Below are 21,625 nucleotides of genomic sequence, written 5' to 3'. Positions count from 1 at the left end.
GAGTGTTCCCCCTCTTTTTTTTTTCTTTCTGACTTCTGTGCCCCTAAACAACCGGGAGTGTTTCCATTTCTTCTCCCAGCTCATTGACAGTGAGAAGATACTTCTTTACCTCCTGTGGTAGTGGTGCTGTCAATAGGAGAAAGAGTGATTTCTGCAGCTATGACAGGAAGGAGTTATGGGCTTATGGAAGTCAGGGAAATGGGTGAAGTAACTGCACCTGGAGACAGATATATGAAAGATCATTCTAGAGATGGAGAATCTTGGGCACCTAGAAGAGGAAGGATGGGAGTTCAAGGGAGCTGAAATAGTATTGGGATGGGGTCAAATTGGCCTGAAAAGAGTGAGGTAGAGTAGAGTAAGTTGAAGAGTAGATGGTAGAACAGGGAACTGGAGGGGAATGTTTAACAAGAACTGCACAAAAGGGAGCTGGAATCTTGGCAGTTAGCCTAGCTAGGGGCTTGAATTTCTCAGATGTGGCAGAGTTGCACGATTGACATTTGCAAGTCAGATTCTGCCTGTACACCGTTTCCTTTCATTGACACTTTTTTTTTGTAACATCATTAGGAAATATTTGTCCATACAGCACATGGATTGGTTTTAAAAATGTTACTTTTATGCACTTGATATTCTTTTATTAAATTTTCCTTTAAATTACATAATCTTTGGAATCTTTTCAAAGATAAATATATCACTTAGCATAAACTAAAAACAGTGTAAAATAAATTCCGTTAAAAGAAAAAAACTATTAAATAAGAAAATATGCCAAATAAGCCCCTTTTAATCAAGGTAAAGAGAGGTTTCTAGCAATAATATGGTTAGTTTACATTAACCATTCATTTTTGCATGCTATCTACTATTTCCATTAAAGCCCTCAGCATAGTAATCACATTTTTTTTATTAACATATAATCATTTTTTAAAAAAATTTCTGGCCTGCTAATTCCAACATTCTTACAGTATCAGACTTTGGTTCTTCTGTTGCTTGTTTGGTTTCTTCAAACTGTGTTTTTTGCCTTTGCTATGCCTTGTAACTTTCTGTTTAAAGGTGGACATGGTGTGTTGGGTGTAAAGAACTGTATAGTAAATGGGTGTTTAGTAATATAGTGGAAAGATGTGTGAAGGCAGATGGGAGGGTGGAGACATGTTGTAGGTCTTAGTCTTTTGGTGAGCCTGTACCTCTGGACTATGAATGTCCCCAGTGCTTCTCAGGATGATTGCCCCCTTAGCTGGTTCAGGATGCCTAGAGGAGGCTGGAGTTTGTATTTCCCTTCCCCCACATGAAAGGAGGGCTAGAGCTGGCTGGAGTTGTGTATGTCATTTACTCTAGGCACGTTAGGCTCTGATGAAACGCCAGCAGTTTAGGCTCTAGCAAAAAGGTTTCTCCTGAGAACAGGCCTTTTAAAGGAAAATAGGGGTACCTGGCTGGTTCAGTCAGTAGAGCATACAACTCTTGATCTCGGGATTATAAATTTGAGCCCCACATTGGGTGTAGAGATTACTTAAAAGTAAAATCTTAAAAAAAAGAAAAGAAAAATTGAATCCTCTAGTGTATTTAAAAACGGTGTTTTTCCCCTTCCCTCCCATGCCAGAAGCATGAGGGGATTTTTTCTGATATTCACTGTGAGAAACAGGTTGGGCTCACAGAAATAAAACTTACCATAGTGTGGGAGCCCCCTATGACCGACTTCTCTGGAGTTTTTATCTCACAGATTCGTCCACTCTGAGCCTCTAGTAATTTGTCAGTTACAGTTCAGGTTTTCCTATGCAGACTTGGTTCCTGAGTAGGTTCCTCCTCAGGGGCTTCTGCTCTGATCAGTAGTATTTTTCTATATCTGCCTGTCTGTCTCTACAGTTTGGTGGGCAATAGTTTGCTCTGTGACCTCTCCTCTCTTACAGATCTAAGCAGAGTTGCTGATTTTTCACTTTGTTCAACTTGTTAAGATGGAGTGAAGACTTCTAAGTTTCTTACCTGCCAGAACAGAGACGCAAAGTTTGATAGGCAGCTTTTTATGCTTTGAGGGCACATTAGTTTTAAAAACAAATTACCTGCCTCTGTTACCAAAAGTGGAAAGTATTGGAATATTGGGGGAAAGGAGAGTAGACTTGAAAGGAAGAGTACTATTCTGAGACTGAAATAAACCTGAGAAACAGAGGGAAAGTCATACTTTTTTATCCTGTATTTCAATGACTGAGTGACCTTGAATAAATTTTGAAATCTTCCTGGGTATAATTTTTGTCTTTGACTTATTGTGAGGATTAATCAGATGGACTTTTCTCCTTTCCTTTTCTTTCTTTCCCTTCTCTTTTTCCTTTTCCTTTCACCTCCCTCCCTCCCTTCCTGCCTTCTTTCCTTCCCTTCTTCCTTCTACTAACACCTACCAGATGCCAGAGACATGCTAGGGATGCAAAGATGACTAATAATTTTTTTCCAGTCTCAAATTCTAAAAGAAAACCTAGATACAGTATTCTGTGGTAATTATTTATTTGCATAATTTCTTTTTCCTTTCCTTTTTTATCTTTTTTTTCTTTTTTTTAGAGAGAGAGAGTGAAGAGAGGGAGCAGGGAAGAGCAGAGGGAGTTGGAGAGAGAATCTTAAGCAAGCTCCATGCCCAGTGTGGAGCCTGATGTGGGGCTCGAACTCACAACCCTGAGATCATAACCTGAGCCAAAATCAAAAGTGGGACACTTAACTGACTGAGCCATGGGCCCCTATTTGCATAATTTCTATAACAAAGGTACAATGGTGTCAACAGAAAGAGGGGAAGGAAAATTTAGAGAGAAGATGGTGGTCAGGAAAGGTTTCACAGTTAAGGCACATTGGATTAGACTTTTCAAGAAGGAGGAACCATTTTTCTGGTTTAACGGGAGGGGAGAAGTCCATGCAGTGGCATTGTGCAAAGCCAGGTAGCTGTGAAGCAATGCTATCCATTCAGAGAAGTCTTCCATTTGGTTTCCACATGAGTGTGCTACATCCCTTTCCCTCTCCCTGCCACTCTCCCAAATCTGGGCAGGCCATGTTTGCCATGTTTAGGTATCTGGCCTTTATCCTCAAGGTATGAGAATCCACTGATGATCAGGGAAGCAACTTTAAGAGAATGAAGCCTTATAATGATCTTTTGCTATCACTGTGGGGAGGAGTGAGGATGGGGGAAAAGAAGACCAGTTCAAATACTATTACAGTAATCTGGGAAACTGGCAGGGAGGGCATTGCCAGAGAAGATAGTTACGAGTCATAGACTTCAAGATCTAGAATATTTAGTGACTGATTGCATATCAGACAAAAGTAAGGAATTGAGGAATGACCATCAAATATTTGGTTTGGAGAGGTGAATGGATATATGTCATTAAAGAGGAAGAAGAGGGGTGCCTGGGTGGCTCAGTCAGTTAAGTGACTCTTGGCTCAGGTCATGTTCTCAGGGTCCTGGGATCGAGCCCTGAATCGGGCTCCCTGCTCAGCGGGGAGTCTACTTCTCCCTTTCCCTCTCCCTGCCACTCCCCCTGCTTGTGCTCTCTCTCTCTCAAATAAATAAGTAAAATCTTAAAAAAAAAAAATAAAGAGGAAGAAGAGAGAGGAATATGGCCTTTAAATTGCCTGGGGGGAAATCAGGTGGCTATGCCCAGTAAACAGCTGAATAAATCCATCTGGAGCTTTCAGCAAATTCTGAGTTGCACATGGAGGTTTAGTAGTGCAAAGCATTGACTGTTTTCTATTGACTGGCCTACTCATTCTGAGGAAAACATGTAGAACGGGAAGAGGACCATCAAGTAAGCTTAGGAAATGTCAACAGTTTAAGAGTAGGTGGAAGGAAAAAAGCTTGTAGGAAAAACAAAGCAAGGATTTAAGATATGGAGAGGAATGAGTAGAAAGTGATTTGATGTTTTAGGTCCAAAGGAGGAGTTATCACCAGAATCACATACACTAAAGAAGTACATCAAGACAAAGATTGTACAATGACTACTTCCGACCCTTTAGTCTGACCCCAGAGCAGTTTGGGTCAAGTTGTGAGGGAGTCAGTATCATGCGAAGGCTGGACAGGAGGCCTGACTTGTCAGCATATGTACTGTTTAGAAATTGAGTAGGTTACACAAGACTGAAAACCCTAAATAATAAGATAAAATTTATTTCCTCTGAAATAAGTCTGAAGATTGAAACTCCAGGGCTGCAATGGCAGTTCCATGAAGTTGTCAGGGATCTATACCCCTCTACCTCTTGATTCTGGTGTTTTGGTTGGCTTGGGCTGCTGTGACAAAGTACCATGGACTGAGTAGCTTATGAAAAACAAGTTTATTTCACACAGTTTTGGAGGCTGGAAGTCCAAGATCAGAGTGCCAGCCTGGTCTGGTTCTGATGAGGACCCTCTTTCACCTGGTAGACTGCCAACTTCTCTTTGTATCCTCACACAATGGAAAGAAAGCTAGCTAGCTATCTGGCCTCTTCTTATCAGGGCACTAATCCCATTTATGAAGACTCCACCCTCCTGATGTACTTACCTCTCAAAGGCCCCACCTCTAGATACCATCACACTAGAAGCAGGGTTTCAACACATAAATTTGGGGGGGGGCACAAACATTCAGTGCATTGCATCTGGCATTCCTAAAGGGGTCTCATTCTCGTGACTCAAGATGGAGGCTGAGAGCCCTCATATTCTCCTTACAGATTGAGAGCAGGGTAAGTGAACGTAGAAGAGTGTACCCCCTTGTATAAGTCTTCCAACTTCAATCTATATCTCTTTGCCCAAATTTGAGGCAAGTGAACATACCCAGCATCTAGGGAAATAGGGGAACATTATCTTTTAGCTGGGAAACCATAATATCCAACTAAAAATGTGGCTTCTTTCTACTCTGGTGCGAGACCTTGGAGGCAACTAACAGTCTCTGCTATAATGTTAAAATTCTTTGTGTGTGTATGTGTTTGGGGGAGGAGAAAGAAACTTCTTAGAGCTCTGTAAATTTGGCTAATCTGCTGTTTTGGCACTTTCATGGTATTTCTCTTGTACATTACTGTGGATAATCAGAAGGGAACTGTTTAAAGACAGGAAGAGATTATGCACTTGACAGTGTTTGGATCTGCAGACCATTCTGCTTTCAAACACATTTAGTTTTGCAGATATTTAGGAAAGCCAATTATGGAAGGCAGACCTTTGCTTAAATATTTTACTTACATTTTATAAATTATATTTTGATATGCCAAGAAAACATTGAAATGGCATAGTAATCTGATTTATCACCATGAACCTATTATAACACATTTTCTGTTTAGCTCGCTTTGTAATTGTCAATATTAGTGTAATTTATCCCCTTCAACTGTTTTGGAATAAAAATTATGGTTTCTAATTATAGGGTGGATTAGGTTAAAAGGATTAAACTAATATAGGATGTAGCAATTCTCTGCTCTTTGAAAAGCTAACATCTGGGGGAATTTGGAAGGAGTAAATGTGTTTAGAAATTTCCTATTCTCTTAGAGTCTTATGGTGATAGACCTCTTTCTTTTTATTGATTGGAACTCTGCTTGCTCTGATTTTACCCATCAAACCAACATTCATGGAGTTGAATAATTTTTGACTGGTAGGGTTAGATTTTTCCCATTGGTATACTTTACATTTTTGATTTGGTAACTTTAGTGTGTTGGTCCATATGGATCTATAGGAACTACACAGGCTTATATTGTGGAGAAACAAGAGTTTATCTTCTTAATGATTATGTGTAGCAGCAGAGTGGTGGGAGTGGTGGTTGTGCTAGCAGTTACCTTAGGTTCAACTTGACAGGTGAACTTCCACTTCTTTGTCCTTTACTTAGTCACAGAGTGGTATTTCCTGGATATATAATTTCTTTGAGGAAGATATTGAATCATATTTTGCTGTATTTTTCTAGATATAGTGGTCTAAGCTTTAAGAGTCACACATCCTAATCTCATCTCTTCTGCCAAATAGTTCAGTTGCTCTGGGCCATATTTTAGTTGAAATTGGATTATATAATCTTGTACTTGGGAACTACTTTAAAGGTCATCTGGTCCAAACTTCTGTTCAGTGAATAAAGCCTCATCAGTATCCCCATATTCAACCTGTACTTTTACTGTTTGGACAGTCACATTTCCCAGTCCCAAAATGGTTCTTTCCCAACCTATAACATTTTTGGATAGAGCTAATGGTTACTTGGTGATACAGAGTTACAATTTGCCTTCCTCTCACTTTAACCATTGGTTTTAGCTCCACCTTTTGTGGCCATATGAAATTAGACCAATCCCTCTAATAATTGACACCCTATTAAATATTTAGGACTTTTCTTTTTGCAGGCTACGCATCCTGACACTTTCAGCCATTGTTCATGAGTTGTCTTTTTTTTTTTCTTATCTTTCTAGGAATATTACCTCTCCTTTCTAGTTCTATACTTCATTAACACATTTAAAGATAAAATCAGCTCTTTTGGCAGGGCAGTCAGACATGATATTAATTCATAAACTTACAGTCAACTAAAACCTCTTTACATGGGCTGTTATTAAGTTATATTTGTCTATCCTGTACAAGTTTTTTGATTCAGGCATAGGATTTTATATTTATTTTTGTTAAACTAACCTTAATCAGATTTAGTGCGGTGTTTCAGAGTATCTATTCTTTTGGGACATAAATTCAGGAATCTAAATATATTAGTTATCTCCTAAATTTTATTTTCAGATATGCTGTTTATGCTGTGATTGCTTATCTAAAATCAAGGAGTTAGTTTGATTTATTTCTATCTGGACTTAAGGAAGTCAGATTTCTTAGCTCACTTTCTTTTCATTGATTTAGGCACCCATGAATGCTAAATGCTTCTTAGTGCAATGGATTAGAAATTGAATATCTGGAGATTAATTTTGTAGAGGTTCATGTTGTGTTTAATCTTGTTTGTTTGTTTTTTTCTCCCCTTGGCTGTTTTTCTCTTTTATCTATTGATTATTTTGACTTCTTATGTAGAGATACATTTTAAATATTTATTTTAGATACAAATACAACTGAAGAATCTGACTAAGTTTATCTAAATTTGAAAAATATCGATTCCGCTTTCCACTTTCTGATATTTAAAAAAGGAGTGGGTTTTTGCTTATGTTTTGAACATAAAATAAATTTCTGTATTCTCAAGCTTTTCATGGTAACTTAAATTTTAATTAGGAGATGCGGTAGGGAATGGCTTCTAGATAAACATTTTTTTCAATTACAGATGTACGTAATAAGGCTCATTTTAATATAAGCTTAAAAATAATTAAAAGAGAACTCTGTAAAAAATTCTTAATAAAATAAAATTACTGTAAGTTGCTACTAAATAATAAATTACTTTCATATGTGAAAGCATTTTCTAAGCTATATAACACTATAAATATAAGTTGCTATTATTACTATATTATATTCCATAATACTAGAGTAGAATCTTTCTATTGTGTATTGGTATGTAGAAATCTTTCTCAATAATAGAATATCTTATGAAACCATTTTATTACTTTCAGGTACATAGAAAATTTTACTTTGACCACCAGTGTCGAATATAATATAGATAATTCTTTCATGCTATTACCCTTTTCTTTAAAATCCCCTTTTCTTCCTGCTATCCCATTTCCCTTAATACCTAGATTAAGCGCCATTTCCTCTGTCAGTTGAAGCTCTTTTGTCAAGAGTCTCTTATAATGGCCTCTTCCTATTCTGGTTTCTTGATGTTTTGTTTTCTGGACAGCATCATATGCTACTTTATATTACTGATCTTATTTTTAATTATATGTTTCATCCCATTAACAAGTCTGAAAATTACCTTAGAGCAAAATTTGTATCTCCTAACACCCAGAATAATAGTATAAGCTTACTATCGATGGTGATCAGCATTTGTTTATTTGTGAAGTTTCTCAGAATGTTTGAAAATAGTTTATGTTTCTAACATTAGACATTTATATTTATTTTTATGTTACTAATTTGTTAAACTCTTTCTTGGTATAAAGATACATTCTCTGACCATTCATCATTAGTGGGTGTTAAATTAATATTTCATTAGTTCTCAGTACTTTACACAAAATAGATGCTTAAGAGTTGCCTAAGAAAGAGGCGAATAAATGGTCTGAAAGACTGAATGCTGTAAATGTCTTAAAGCTTTCAAACTAATGCTAGAAAATAGATTAAGATCTGGAAAAAAAACCAAATATGTAGTTCTGATTATTTTATATGGAACTTTAAAAAACAAAAGCTCCAAAGAATTAAAAAAAATAATTACCATGCATTTATATGCACTGAAAATCAGAGGGAAAGAATTATCCTTTGTCTTTCCTGAGTTGCAGTTTTCTTTTGAGCACCTGCCCACTTCCTCCTGTAGTATTAAGAGTTCTGGGTCCTTGTGTCTGTAGCTCTAATCTTCTGAAGCATTTCTTTTCTGTTCTGCCTATACCTTAAGGAGTACAGATTAGAGACATTGCTGGAATTTGTCATGAGAAAAACTCTTCCAAAATTCCTCTAGGGAAAATGGAAAATGGATCATAAGCGCTACCCTCGTTTAATGGTTCATATTAATGTGGATGCTTTAAATATGACAATAATGAGGTAGGTCCAACTAAAGACATTACTAAATGCCAAATGTATTATAGGTAGATGATCATAGGGATCTGGCTGGGGTTAAGGAAGTTGGAATAAGGGAAAACATTTTTAAAAAGGTACAAAAAGTAGTAGGGAATGTAGGGGCGCCTGGGTGGCTCAGTCAGTTAAGTGTCTGCCTTTGGCCTTGGGTCATGATCCCGGAGTCTCAGGATTGAGTCCCACATCGGGCTCCCCGCTCAGCAGGGGGTCTGCTTCTCCCTCTGCCCCTCACCCCACTCGTGCTCTCTCTCAGGTAAATAAATAAAATATTTTTTTTAAAAAGTAGTAGGGAATGTAAAGTGAATGGGAAAAGAAAACAGATCTAAAGCACAATAGATCTAAATGCCAAAATGGCATATGCAAAGATTAGAAAAAAGAATTAATAGGAAGAATTAAGAAAAATAAGAGTGATAAAGCCAGGAAGAAATTCTGAATAAGTTATTTTTGGTGTTTAGTAGCCAGCAGGAAAACATTAGTTGTCTTTTAAATATTTTCTACTCATCTTAATTTCTTTGGATATATAATTTACATTATTTAGAAGGAAGATTTTCTTGGTTATACTACATTGAAATAACATTATTAAACTATTACAGTTCATCTGTACTTGAGGAAAATATTCCATATAGATAATAATTTACAATAAGCTTGGGGAAGGAGCTATGAGCTCATGACAAAGTTTTAAAATAATTTTTTCTTGATTATACGAAATTTGCAAAATACAGAACAGTACAGAGAAGGAAGTAAGAAATTCCATTATCCATCACAATCACCTTAAAAAAATACTTTTTTTTAAAAGACCAATTTTAGGTTCACAGCAAAATTGAGTAAAAGTACAAAGATTTCTCATATACACCTTGTACCCACTGGCCAAGTCATTTACCAACTTGAATGTTATCTTAATATCTCTGAGTTGATACCCAGTATCACTTTTTTTTTTTTGTACTTATCTTTACTTAAAGCTACTTTCTAGCCAAATCAATCTGGCTACACAATAATACTGTTACAAGCTTGGTTTGGGTTGTTAAAATTAGGGTTAAGTCTACTTTTACTCTAAGACTAGTTTATTCTACTTCTGATGTGTGACTCGTGGTTCTCTACTGAATGCTCTTGGTATTCATTGAGGTCTTTCTACTGTGAGTAGTTAGTGGTTTCTCAGCCCTATGTGAGCAATGTTCTTTGTCCAGCCTCATACCTATGCAAAAGGACTCCTATGCAGATTGTTGGAGCTTTTTTCCTGTATAGCTTCCTCCTGTCTGATACTCTGCCCACAAATTCCAGCGGCCTTAATCCCACTCAAATTTGATCATATAAGATACCCAGTTTTCTAGAAAGTTGCTTAAAGAAAAAAGGCAAGTTCAGTCCCACTTACTCCTCTATGGCATAAGTAGAAGTCTGGTGTCTGGTGTTAATTTTCATGTTAAAACACTGAAATAGAGGGGCACCTGGGTGACTCAGTAGTTGAGCATCTGCCTTCGGCTCAGGTCATGATCCCAGGGTCCTGGGATTGAGCCCCGCATCAGGCTCCCTGCTCCACGGGAAGCCTGCTTCTCCCTCTCCCACTCCCCCTGCTTGTGTTCCCTCTCTCTGTGTGTCTCTATTTGACAGAAAGAGACACAGCGAGAGAGGGAACACAAAGGGGGAGCGGCTTGCAGAGGGAGAAGCAGTCTCCCCGCCGAGCAGGGAGCTTGATGCAGGGCTCGATCCCAGGACCCTGGGATCATGACCTGAGCCAAAGGCAGAGGCTTAACGACTGAGCCACCCTGGCACCCCCCAAAATAAATAAAATCTTAAAAAACAAAAACAACAGAGTATGGGAAGACTTCCAAGTTAGCAAGGATTAAGAAGGATTAGTGTTCTGGGTGAATGTAAGGAAAATCTGCTCCCTGTAAGGATAACACAGACAGAAAGTAAAGATGTAAACTATGTATATCAAGATTCCATAAGCAAGTGGGAGCCTAGGTATAAAGTATAAAATCTTCCAGCTGGATTGAAATGGAGTAAGTACTATTATCAAGTAGAATCAGTACTGTATTCCCAATGTAAATAGCTTAGATAGAAGATTGGATGGAAAATTTTACTGTGAATTTTCTACGAGTAATTGTGTTTCTACAAACTGTTGATTAATTTTTTATGAATTCTCATTTTTATGTCTTAGCCTTTTTTAGTTCCCCCAAATTGATAGTAGTCATTTTGATTCTCAACTTGCCTGTCTATATAAGGCAAGTGTTTCTGTTTCTAAGTACACCAAATCATTTAATTTCAAATCATATTCCCAAACATTACTTGTCCATCATAAATGACATCAATGAGACATTAGCAGAGTAACATATTTTTTATGCCCAGGTATCCATGTAATTGTTAGATCTTTCATTCCTGTCCCTACCTTAACTGATGCAGTTATCCCTGCCCTAGAACACTTAGTATCTTCAGTATCTGTATATATATCAGGTATCTATTTCTTTAAAACTGATACTGAGAATATAAAAAAATAGACATTTTGGTGTGTTTAAAACAAAAGCTGGGTTTTATTATTGTGTGGTTGCATAGACAGCTTTTGACACTCTAAATCAGTTTTTTGGGTTCACTGTTAATGATGAAGAACTTTAAAAAAACGATGTTGGAAACAGATTTCTAATTTTTTTACCTCCTTAGCACCAGGTTGTAAGCTCTGTTGAAACTTTGATCGGGCTGATCTAGTGTCACTGCTAAACCCTTACAGTCTCATGAGTAGCCTCTCAGTAGCTGTCAAATGTTCTCTGCTACTTGTTAGCTAGCTGTGATCCAGCTAACTACTGGCATTTTATCACCTAGGAATCACATTTGGACATTGATATGTGTCATTGGTCAACACTAGAATTATACAGTGGCTCAGGAATAAGAGAGATCTCTTTTCTAGATCTGATGTGACTAGAAAAGACCAGTAGGAGAAATTAATCTGCTTTAAGTTCTCTGTATCTAAGTCTTCTTACTGACATTGGGATTTAAGCACAAAAGATGGGGACTAAATTTTGGATGTAGCATTTTAGATACATAGAGCTCACCAGTGCTAAATGGCAACAGCTAGACCATTCTTTACAAAATACCCCCTCTTGTAGCCCTCTATCATCTTTCTGTTGTTTATTCCCTAACCTTGATTTATTTTCTTTTAAAAGGAAGTGGAGAGGAGAGAAGAAAGTCATTGTCTTTTAAGGATTAATTTTATTAAAAATAACAAATAAAACAAAAATCTACTACCCGTGATTAAATAGACTAACCTATTTCTTTAAAACAATCATTTTTTTTTTAGATAGGGATTGAATCAGTGTGACAGAATTGTTTTGCCAACGTTCATGTTGTCAAACTATAATATTTTATTGAGAGGGTGAATCTTAAGGATACTAAGAGGATGATAATGCTAAAATAGGTATCCAAGGGGGTATCTGACACTTCTCATTTGAATGCCTTGAATGGAAGAAACTAAAGGATTCTATAAGGGCCTTATGCATGGGGTAAGAGATTCATTCATTAAAAAATATGTATTGGAGGGGCGCCTGACAGGCTCAGTTGGTGGAGCATGGGACTCTTGATCTTGGGGTTGTAAGTTCAAGCTCCTGGGAGTGGAGATTACTTAAACATAAAATCTTAAAAAAAAAAAAAAAGTATTGGATACTTACCCTTTTAGGTGCTACAAATAGAGATAAAACAGGTAAAGTACATTATAGTAATGTAATTTCAAGACAAATTAGGAATAACTTTTTTATTATCTAACCCTGTCATCCTTCTGCCTTTGTACATATAGTGAATTAACCAAAAGAATTTCTTCTTTTTTTCTTTTTTTTTTCAGGGCCTAACCGAAAGAATTTTAAAATTACAAATGGAGATCTATTAATTTGAAAGCTTTATGTTTACTTGAATCTTTTTTTTTTCTTTTTCCTTGCTAAATGTAAGAAGATGGCAAAATGCTAATAATTAGTTTTAATCACTGAAGTTGGAATGGATGGATGTTTTCTCATATTAAATGGCAGCTTTCTCTTGCTTTTCATTTTCAACACTACCTCTTATTGAAATATTCAAAGGACAGTGTGCAAAAGACAGGTTCTTTAATAGGGAATAGACTTAAGTTTGAAAAGCAGATATAGGACATTATGGTCAGGCTGACAGACATGGTCAGTTATTGGTAGTTGGATTTTTCATTGCATAGACACCTAATAATATTTCTACATAGTTCATAACTCTGTGTCCCATATAGGAATATTGTGAGGTGTAATAAAATGTTATCCACACATTATAAAAAAAATGGCACACATTATAGTATATATTCCTGGAAAGTTTTATAAATATTAAGTTGTATGTTATTATAACTAGCACATGTAATATAAAAGTAACTTGATAAATCCTGTTCACAAGATAAAAACATCTTTTCTATAGTATAAACAGTCATATCCACTTTAACTGTTCTCTAAATTCAGATTTTAAAAAATTAGACCTTTTCTATTAGCCGACTTTTGTGAAATGATTTTTTTAAATAATGATACATTATACACATATACAAAGATAATTTACATATGTACATATACATATATGTAGAAAGAGTTAGAAATTAGCTCTGAACTATAGAAAGTATTCACCTTTTATTTATGTGTAGCTTGGAAAACTTGTTTGCAAATTAACAATCTTGTTTTAGAAACCTCTTTAATATCTTGCCCATAGTTCCTTTTTTTTCCTACCATTTCCTTTGGAGGAAGAGATTTAATCTCAAATAAGATAGCTAGATTATAGAAAGAATTGAGTGGAGTAAGGTCTTTACCCTTTCTCAGACTGTAAAGTCCTTCATTTACAAGGATGGTTGAGAATTTGCTCTAATTAGACTTTTGAGTGACAGTACCTGTTGTATATGCCTTATTAGTTATATGCTTAGTTGTCCTAGTACTGTTAGTGATAGGCATGTAATAGAGTTTGTTCATGTGAATGGTAAAAATCTGTTTCTTTGTTAGATTTTATAATTTTCACAAGTTAATTTGAAGTAATTTTATCTGGTCATGTGGTAATGACATTTTCACAGATTTTAAAGTTCAGTAGTTAAGCAGAGAGGAGTCATTTAAGTGCTTATTGAATAGATTTATAACTAAATTCTGAATTATATTTTCAAACATGAAATTAACTAATGCAAAAATATTTCACTGTAACTCCAGCCAGTTTAATTTATTTATTTATTCTTTGATTGTTCTACATAATCTTTGGTTAAAAATTTTTGTGCATTAAGCTTTTTTGGATTTAGGATAATTTCTTTAGACTTCTAGTAATGGAACTATTGGGTCAAAGTGTGTAAACTTTTTTTTTCTTTTTACAAATTCTTGATGTATACTTAATGCCAAATTGGTTTTGAAACAGTGATACCAGTTTACTGTCATCAGCAGGAGTATCCATTCCCTCACATATTATGTGTTTAAGTAAGAATTTAAATCCCATTGTTGCTTTAATATATATTTCTTTGATTCACAGTGATGTTTAACATTCTCTAGATTTTAAAATTAGTAGTGATTGGGGTGCCTTGGGTGGCTCAGTCAGTTGAGCATCTGCCTTTGGCTCAGTCATGATCTCGGGGTCCTGGGATTCAGCCCTGAGTCTGCAGCAGGGAGCCTGTGCTTCTTCCTCTCCCTCTGCCCCGCCCCCCTGCTGTATGCGCGCGCACGCACTCCCTGTCAAATAAATACATACAATCTTTAAAAAAATTTTAATTAAAAGTATCTAAATCCACCCCCTCCAAAAAACCCCTGACCAAAATTAAGTCAAACAACAAACTGGGAAAAAAAATGTTTCAGAAAATATTATCAGAGGTTTCATATTTTTATCTAGCCAAATATCTTAGAGTATTGTATGGTATGAGTGGCACAAAGTTTAAAACTTTTGTTGCAGACAAAAGCTACCATTATATGATTGTTAATCAGAGGACAATGCTATAAGGAAAGTTGCCCTCAGGTCTTCTGAAGGAGATGGGGATGTTTGCTTCCAGTCTTAAGTAGGCCCTAAGATTTTAAGGCTTTGTTTGGGTTTTCTTTTCCTGTCTGTCTGTTACCAGCTGGTCTTCATCTGTTACTTCTTCTTATTGTTATTAATGTTTCTACCATTAGCTATAACTCATGTTTCCTTCTACTCTGTTTCTATGGACAGTATGTATACATATACATATGTATATGTATATAAATTCTTACTGCATGATTCTTAATTTTTTTATGTATTTGGATCACATTATTATCCATTAGGTTAAATAGCCACTCTAATTTATCAAAAGTAGTTAAGTTTTTTAAAGATTCTGAAGAGGAAAAAAGAAAATGTTAATTTGAGAGTATACACAGTTTAAATATTTGTATATTCAGTATTTATTTTTTTAAATTTCTGTTCAGTAGAAATTGAATCCAAATAAAATGTTGTCTTATATTTTTGATCTCATGCCACGGGGCAAGGGACCATGCCATGATTTACCTACATGGGTGGATAAGTATCACTCCCCACTCCCCTGGAATCATCGGTGTTCAAATGGTATCTTTTACTGCAGGGCTTTTTCCCCAGAACCTTCTGGAGATTCTTATTTCTGGTGGCCCTGATGCCTCTACTATGGGGAGCTGATGGGAAATATATAGTACCTGTATCTGAAGCTAGAGCGAATGTTCCTGCTATGGCTGTGGTTCTGAACGGTCTGCCAAGAGCAGGAGGGGGGTAGAAAGAACTGGCAAATGTGGGAGAGAATGTGAGTCCAGCACATGACTGGTAATATCGGATGTGAGAGAGTTAGTTGAAATTATAACAATCATTGTACTCTAATTCTTTCAACAATATTACAAGAAAAATATTCTTTCCATTTTGCAAATGAGGAAACGACTCAAATTCTGTTTCATTCAAGGTGAGCCCAGGTACTATATATAAACAGATGGAGAAGATGAGTTTAACTTTGGATGTGATCAATTTAAAAGAGAATTATCTTGTTAGGAACCTCCAACAGTAATTTAGAGAAGCAGGTTTGGAGCTTGGTAGAGACAATAGGGCTACAGAAATAGGTTTGGAAAATCTGCACTGAGATGGTAGTTAAAATATTGGAGATTTGCTGGTGATGTATTAGGGAGTCATCATGGCAGTAGAGTTAATTGTTCACCCATGCAGTAGTCCCTGCCACTCTGTCTACAGCATAGATCTTGGCTGCTTGGAAGCATTAATTTTGTTCAAGGGACAGAGCTTGGACATAAGAGGTGGCATTATGGATAGGTTTTTTTCAGCCCTGTCCCACGGTATCACCCTGTTGGTAACGATGTGCTGCTTCAGCACAGATTCTAAAGGTGGGCGGACAGGCACACCACTTGGAGGATGCTTCAGAATTTTTTGTTATGTCATTTGAAACTCCTTTCCCCCATTGATTCTATGCCCCTTCCAATACATTTTTTATAATCACTGTCTTATACCCATAGAGAAAGAGTAGAGATTGTTGCTTTTAATTCCATTTGTAAAGAGATATCCTTTTTGTTACCTGATTAACTGGAGGAAAACATAGTAGAAGTATATTAGCCCCTTTAATATTACAAAGAAGAGATTATGGGGAAGTGATTTGCTTAACTTTAAGGAATGGTGTTTATTGCAAGGACACAGCAACAGTTGTGCTCTGGCCTTGACTGTTCTGGGGTCTGTTCTCTTACCCCCAAGGACCACCACGGTGTCTCTGCTTTACATTCTGCCTCTTGCTTCCTATATTTCCAAGTTTGGTGGAACATCCTATTGTTCACCCTTTGACTTAGGCCTGGGTTCCTTGTCTAGCCTCTAACACTGGTTTGGTGTCAGGCCTAAGATTTGACAAACTGTAAGAAGTTACTTGGGGCCAGGTTTCTTCCCAGGCAGTAGGGGGACACCATCCCTGGCAGGCAAATTTGAGGCTTCACAGTGTCTCCGGAAAAAATTCACAAATAATTCTCTTTTTTGAGGCGAGATTTGCCAACATGGTCAGTGAAATCATGTGACTGGGTTGGGAGTAGTTAGTGGAGGGACAGGTTGTGTGGGATATGTGTGTTGTGGTAAGAATCACCAGTAGGGCTTGTTTGTGTGAAACTATAGGAATATTCCAATTCTCTCATCCGTTATGTACTTTGGGGATGAACCACACTTCCACAGGAGATACTGCTATCGAAAGAAGCATGTCATATCCCTCATGTGTATTAGGGTAGAAAAAGGGTTGAGAAGCATGATCTAAGAAGTGTCATTCAACTTGAAGAGGTTAGATGTTTCTAATAACATACTTTTTATCTATGATTAATTTTAACAGATGTCTGTCTACTCTCTTGTGGTACTTAGTAACCACAGAGTAATTCTCATTTTAAACGTTTGGCAGTTTTGGAATGGGGAAAGAACTAAATGGACAGAGCAATTGAATTTGTACAGGCTTTCTCTTTTCATTACATGCATGATGTTTTTTCATGAAAACGAAGAAAATATTCATTTTTGCAAATGCTATCAATCTTTAACAATCAAAAATTCACTTGGCAAGAGAAATAGTGTAGCTCTACAGAATTGTGGTTATTATTACATTGTTCTGTTTACTGTAAACCTGGCTTAATATTGGTAAATACAGTGTAGCAGAAACTGAACTGTTGTGAGCTATCTGGGCATCAGTCCAAGATATCATTAAAAATACTGCCTCAGACTAATTTGGGTTTATGAATAATATTTTGTTAACAGCTCAACTGAAATTGAGCCACATGGTGTAGCTTAAAATTCTGAATCCACAAGATAATGAGAGTAGTACAAGTGTATAGTGCATACTTAATATTCTGTATTTGAACGATAAATTTATATGTAATTTTGTGTTAACCTTTAAACTATAAGTACCCAAATGCTTAATATGATTTGATGCTTTTAAACTTTACTTAATGCTGTGGTTTGCTGAAAATTTGCATCCTTATAAGCTAATATATTATATTACTGGTTTAACAATCAGACCTAAAGAGTAAGGAGAGGTTGCCTGAACAGATACTAAAATGAGCTTTTAGCACCCATTTTGGCATACAGGTGTGCAAACAGCTGGAGTTTATGTTAATGTTCACCAAAAAGATTGAAGGACATATAAAGTTGTTAGAAAGGTCCAATTACTTAATTCATTTATTTTAATAATGAAAGATAATAACTATACTTTAAAATATGTTATGGAGATTATTAATATTGGGTTATAAATTATCAATTATGTTAGGTATAACAAAGGGAATGAGGTTATGATAAGTGACATGACCCAAGAAAAAATCCCTACTTAGATGTTTCTTTTCAAGAAAAGATACATTTCCCTTTTTTCTTTGTGTGTTATTTAGTTTAAGTTCTTTCTGAACAGACATGTATGAACTCTCATAGAAAAGATATGGGAAGAGTTGATTTTCTGTCACTGTTAGTGTGTAAGATATTTTTGTAATGAAAAGGTATGTGCATTATTTAAAGAATGAATGTTAAGTACACCTCTTCTCAATAAATATTTTATTCATTTTCCAGGTTAGCACTCTACGTATATGAATATCTGCTCCATGTAGGAGCTCAGAAATCGGCCCAAACATTTTTATCAGAGGTATGTTTTATATATTTTCCGTATTTTATTTTGATTTCTTATATAAGTGAATGAAAATATTCTGTAACAATTATTTGAAAAACTATCATTACATATTATATAGTGAATGCTTGGTTATCAATATGCATAATATAGTCTTTGTAGGTTATTTGTAAGCAGTTTTAGTGTCCTATTTTCATGCCGATAACCTTCTACTCAACTTTCTAGCCATTTTTCCCCCTGTAGAAATAGAAACTAATATTAGCCTTGGCAACCATAATCAAGAAGGCAAATTTGCTTAAAAGAAAAAAAAGACAAATGCTACCATATCTCTAGTTTAGCTGTACCTTATTTTGGCATTACTCATAATTTTGTAAAATATAGGTTTTGTTTATTTTTATTTTGTATGGGTAATAGTGGATTGATGACTAAATTTCAGTTAGAAAACATTTTGATGATCTTATTTCAAGTTCTTGTATCTTTTCCTGCTTTTCTCCACATTTTTTAAAGTTTGAATTTAAGCCTTTTTACAGTGGTACTTCCTCCTCTTTTCTTCTTCAATTTATATAATGATGAGGATGAGGAGGATTTTATTGAGTTCTGTTATATGCCCGGCAATAATGTGCCAAGGTACTTTATATTATCTCTAATTCTTACAAGAAATTTGTAAGGCAGATGGTATTATTCCTGTTTTACTGATAAGAACAATAGGGCTCAGAGAATTTATATAACTGGCTCATGGTCATATAGCTTAGTGAGTTATGGAACTGGAATTCAAGCCTGTGTATTCAAAAGCTTCTGGTTTTCTCCCATATCTGTGCTGTCCAGTATGGTAACCACTAGCTTTATATGGCTTTTTCAATGCTTGAAATATGACTAATCCAATTGAAAAGTGCCAAAAGTATGAAGTACACACTGATTTTGAAGATTTAGTGTGAACAGAGGAACATAAAATATCAGTCATTTTAAAATTTTGATCACACATTGAAATGATAATATTTTGGATATATTGGGTAAAATAAAATTTATTACTAAAGTTAATTTTACCATTTTTTTTCTTTTCTAATGTGGTTACTAGAAAATTTAAAGCTACATATGCAGCTCTCATTTGTGGGTGGTGTTTATAGTTTTATGAGACAAGTCCTGCTTGAAATAATATCTCCAGTCATCTCACTAGTTTATATCCTATTTGTACAGTTATTTAAAAATAAAAATAATAGAAGAGAAAATACAAAATTATCGCAATTTTAAAATGGAAGCCTATAAGTAGATTTGTGACAGGCCATTGCTGAGTACACCCTAGAGTTCTAAATAATTTCAGTTGGTTAAATTTCAGTACGTTTCTATAATCTTCCTCTCACTAAGTGTCCACAAGAACTGGCTGCTTGTATTCGCCTACATATAGGCTATATATATGTAATATACGTGTATTATATATATATAAATAATACCATAGGCTTCTGTCCCCTGGGCTTTACTCTGCCTTAAATCCCTACCCACCTGAGTAGTTGGAGTTCGCTTTCTCAGGGCTCCACCTCTCTACGCTGATAGTGCACTCTTACTGAAGACCTTTGCATACTGTGCCAGGAAGCCTGGACTTCATCTTCTTGCAAAAGAGAGCTTTGGATGCTTTTTTTTTTAAGATTTTATTTATTTATTTGAGAGATGCCGCCTGGATGCTCTTTAAGTAAAAAAGAAACATTGTTGGTTTGTACTCTGGTGTCTGTGTGAATGCCAGTACTGCTTCCCCCTGCCCCCCCCAGCTACAGTTAGTAAAGGAAGGAGAATGTAATCTTTTAGATCTTTGTACCCTATTTAGCATTGCTTTCTCTCTTACTTTCACTTGGATCATATGGAAAATTTAAGGCTGCTTGTAGAATTACTTCTTAAGTAGTTTAAGAAGTAAAGGACCATCTTATCTAAGTTCTTATGAGTCTATCCCCAGATTTTTTACCTAATTCAGGACAGTTACACAAGGAACTTAAAGAAAAACTAGGAAGACCTGTTTATTTGGATTGGGTATTGTGATAAAAAGGAATTGATTAAAGTGTCACCAGTCACTCAGATGTTCAATGTTCTTACCCTGGTTTAGAGTCAAGTAGAATACTTCCCATTTTGTCATTCTCCCTCAGGATGAATGAGGATATGGATGACTATGATGTTAATGAGCCCTTTTGAATCAGGATTTGCTATGCTGGGCCACCTTTCCTTAGTGTGGGTTTCCTTTATGGGTGAAGTTGTGAAGAGGTCAAATTGGAACTAGAAATCATCCGAAAAAGTAAGATGTATATCTCAGCAACCTAGTCTCTCACTGAGTTTGGCCTTTTTTCTTTTTCTTTTTTTAAAAGTAGGCTCCACTCAGTGTGGAGCCCAACATGGGTCTTAAATTCAGCACCCTGCGGTTAAGACCTGGGCTGAGATCAAGAGTCAGACACTTAACCTACTGAGCCACCCAGACGCCCCATGGGTTTGGCCTTTCTGATAATGCCCTTGACCTGGGCTATCAGCAACTGAACTGCTCTTGATAGATTTTGTTATCAGCCAGAACAGAGCCCAGAACTATTAGCCTAGCTGGTTTTTTTTTTTCTTATTTAAAAGAGATAGCATTGAACTAATGATAGAAATCACATCTCTACACAGGTTATGTTAACTAAAGCTCATTGTTAAATCCATTCATGATAGATTCTAAACCAGTACCTGAATCCCAAATATAGTTTTGACAACTGTAAATTTTCTTACCCCCAAAAGGACAAAATTGAACATTCTTTTTTTTTAATTTAAATTCAGTTAATTAACACAGTGTATTATTCATTTCAGAGACAGAGCTCAGTGATTCATCAGTCTTACAGAATACCCAGTGCTCATTACATCATGTGCCTCCCGTAATGTCCCCCACCCAGTTACCCCATCCCCCAAAATTGAACATCCTTTAGAAATAAGTTTCAACGTAGAACTCTTCTTCAGCTTTCTTTTATTATTTTTATTTATCTATTATTATCTTTCAGTATTCAGTATTACAAACAGAATACTCAGAAATCTTTACAATTCTATATCAATTTTTATTACTTTGAATTCATTAGAAACTATCCTTTTTCTGGTTATCTCATTGCATTATGCAAAGATAATTCCAACTCATTCCTGAAATTTTGCATGGTATCTGTCATACCTCAGAATGAGGCTTGGTGACCTTAACAAATAAGATTAAGAATTAGATTGTTGCAGATACAGAGATTTTTTTTCCTTTCTAAGGATTTTACGTTGTTTATATTAATAGCCCTTATTTGCCATAAATTAGCCTGTAAGTTAGCCAGAAATAGAAGCTTAAAAACATCTAACAGATTGTTTCTTCAGATTTTATTAGGAATGCTAAATTATTGAGCATCAGAGACTCCAAAATTCTGTTCTGTTTATATTTCATTGAAAAGAGAAAATAACAATTTACTAACCAGTTTCTTAAACTTTAGTTTGGGAGGCAACATAGTATGGTAGGTAAG

The 21,625-nt window shown here is 35.8% G+C and overlaps 1 protein-coding gene across 9 annotated transcripts in view; it reads left to right on the top strand.

Annotated features, from left to right (window-relative positions):
- The window catches only part of SSBP2 (single stranded DNA binding protein 2), a 284,391-nt gene that overhangs the window by 57,422 nt on the left and 205,344 nt on the right, over window positions 1–21,625 (top strand). For all 9 annotated transcript variants that reach the window (XM_028114524.2, XM_088023370.1, XM_028114523.2 and 6 more), the window contains exon 2: window positions 18,080–18,152. In XM_028114524.2, the coding sequence (XP_027970325.1) occupies window positions 18,080–18,152 (73 nt within the window). The remainder of the gene's footprint in view (window positions 1–18,079; window positions 18,153–21,625) is intronic.

The sequence above is a fragment of the Eumetopias jubatus genome, unplaced genomic scaffold (genome assembly GCF_037043125.1).
Source record: "Eumetopias jubatus isolate StellerSeaLion01/CBP00866 unplaced genomic scaffold, mEumJub1_p1.0 scaffold_5, whole genome shotgun sequence".
Classification (NCBI taxonomy): Eukaryota; Metazoa; Chordata; class Mammalia; order Carnivora; family Otariidae; genus Eumetopias; species Eumetopias jubatus.
This window is presented reverse-complemented; position numbering and strand designations above follow the sequence as displayed.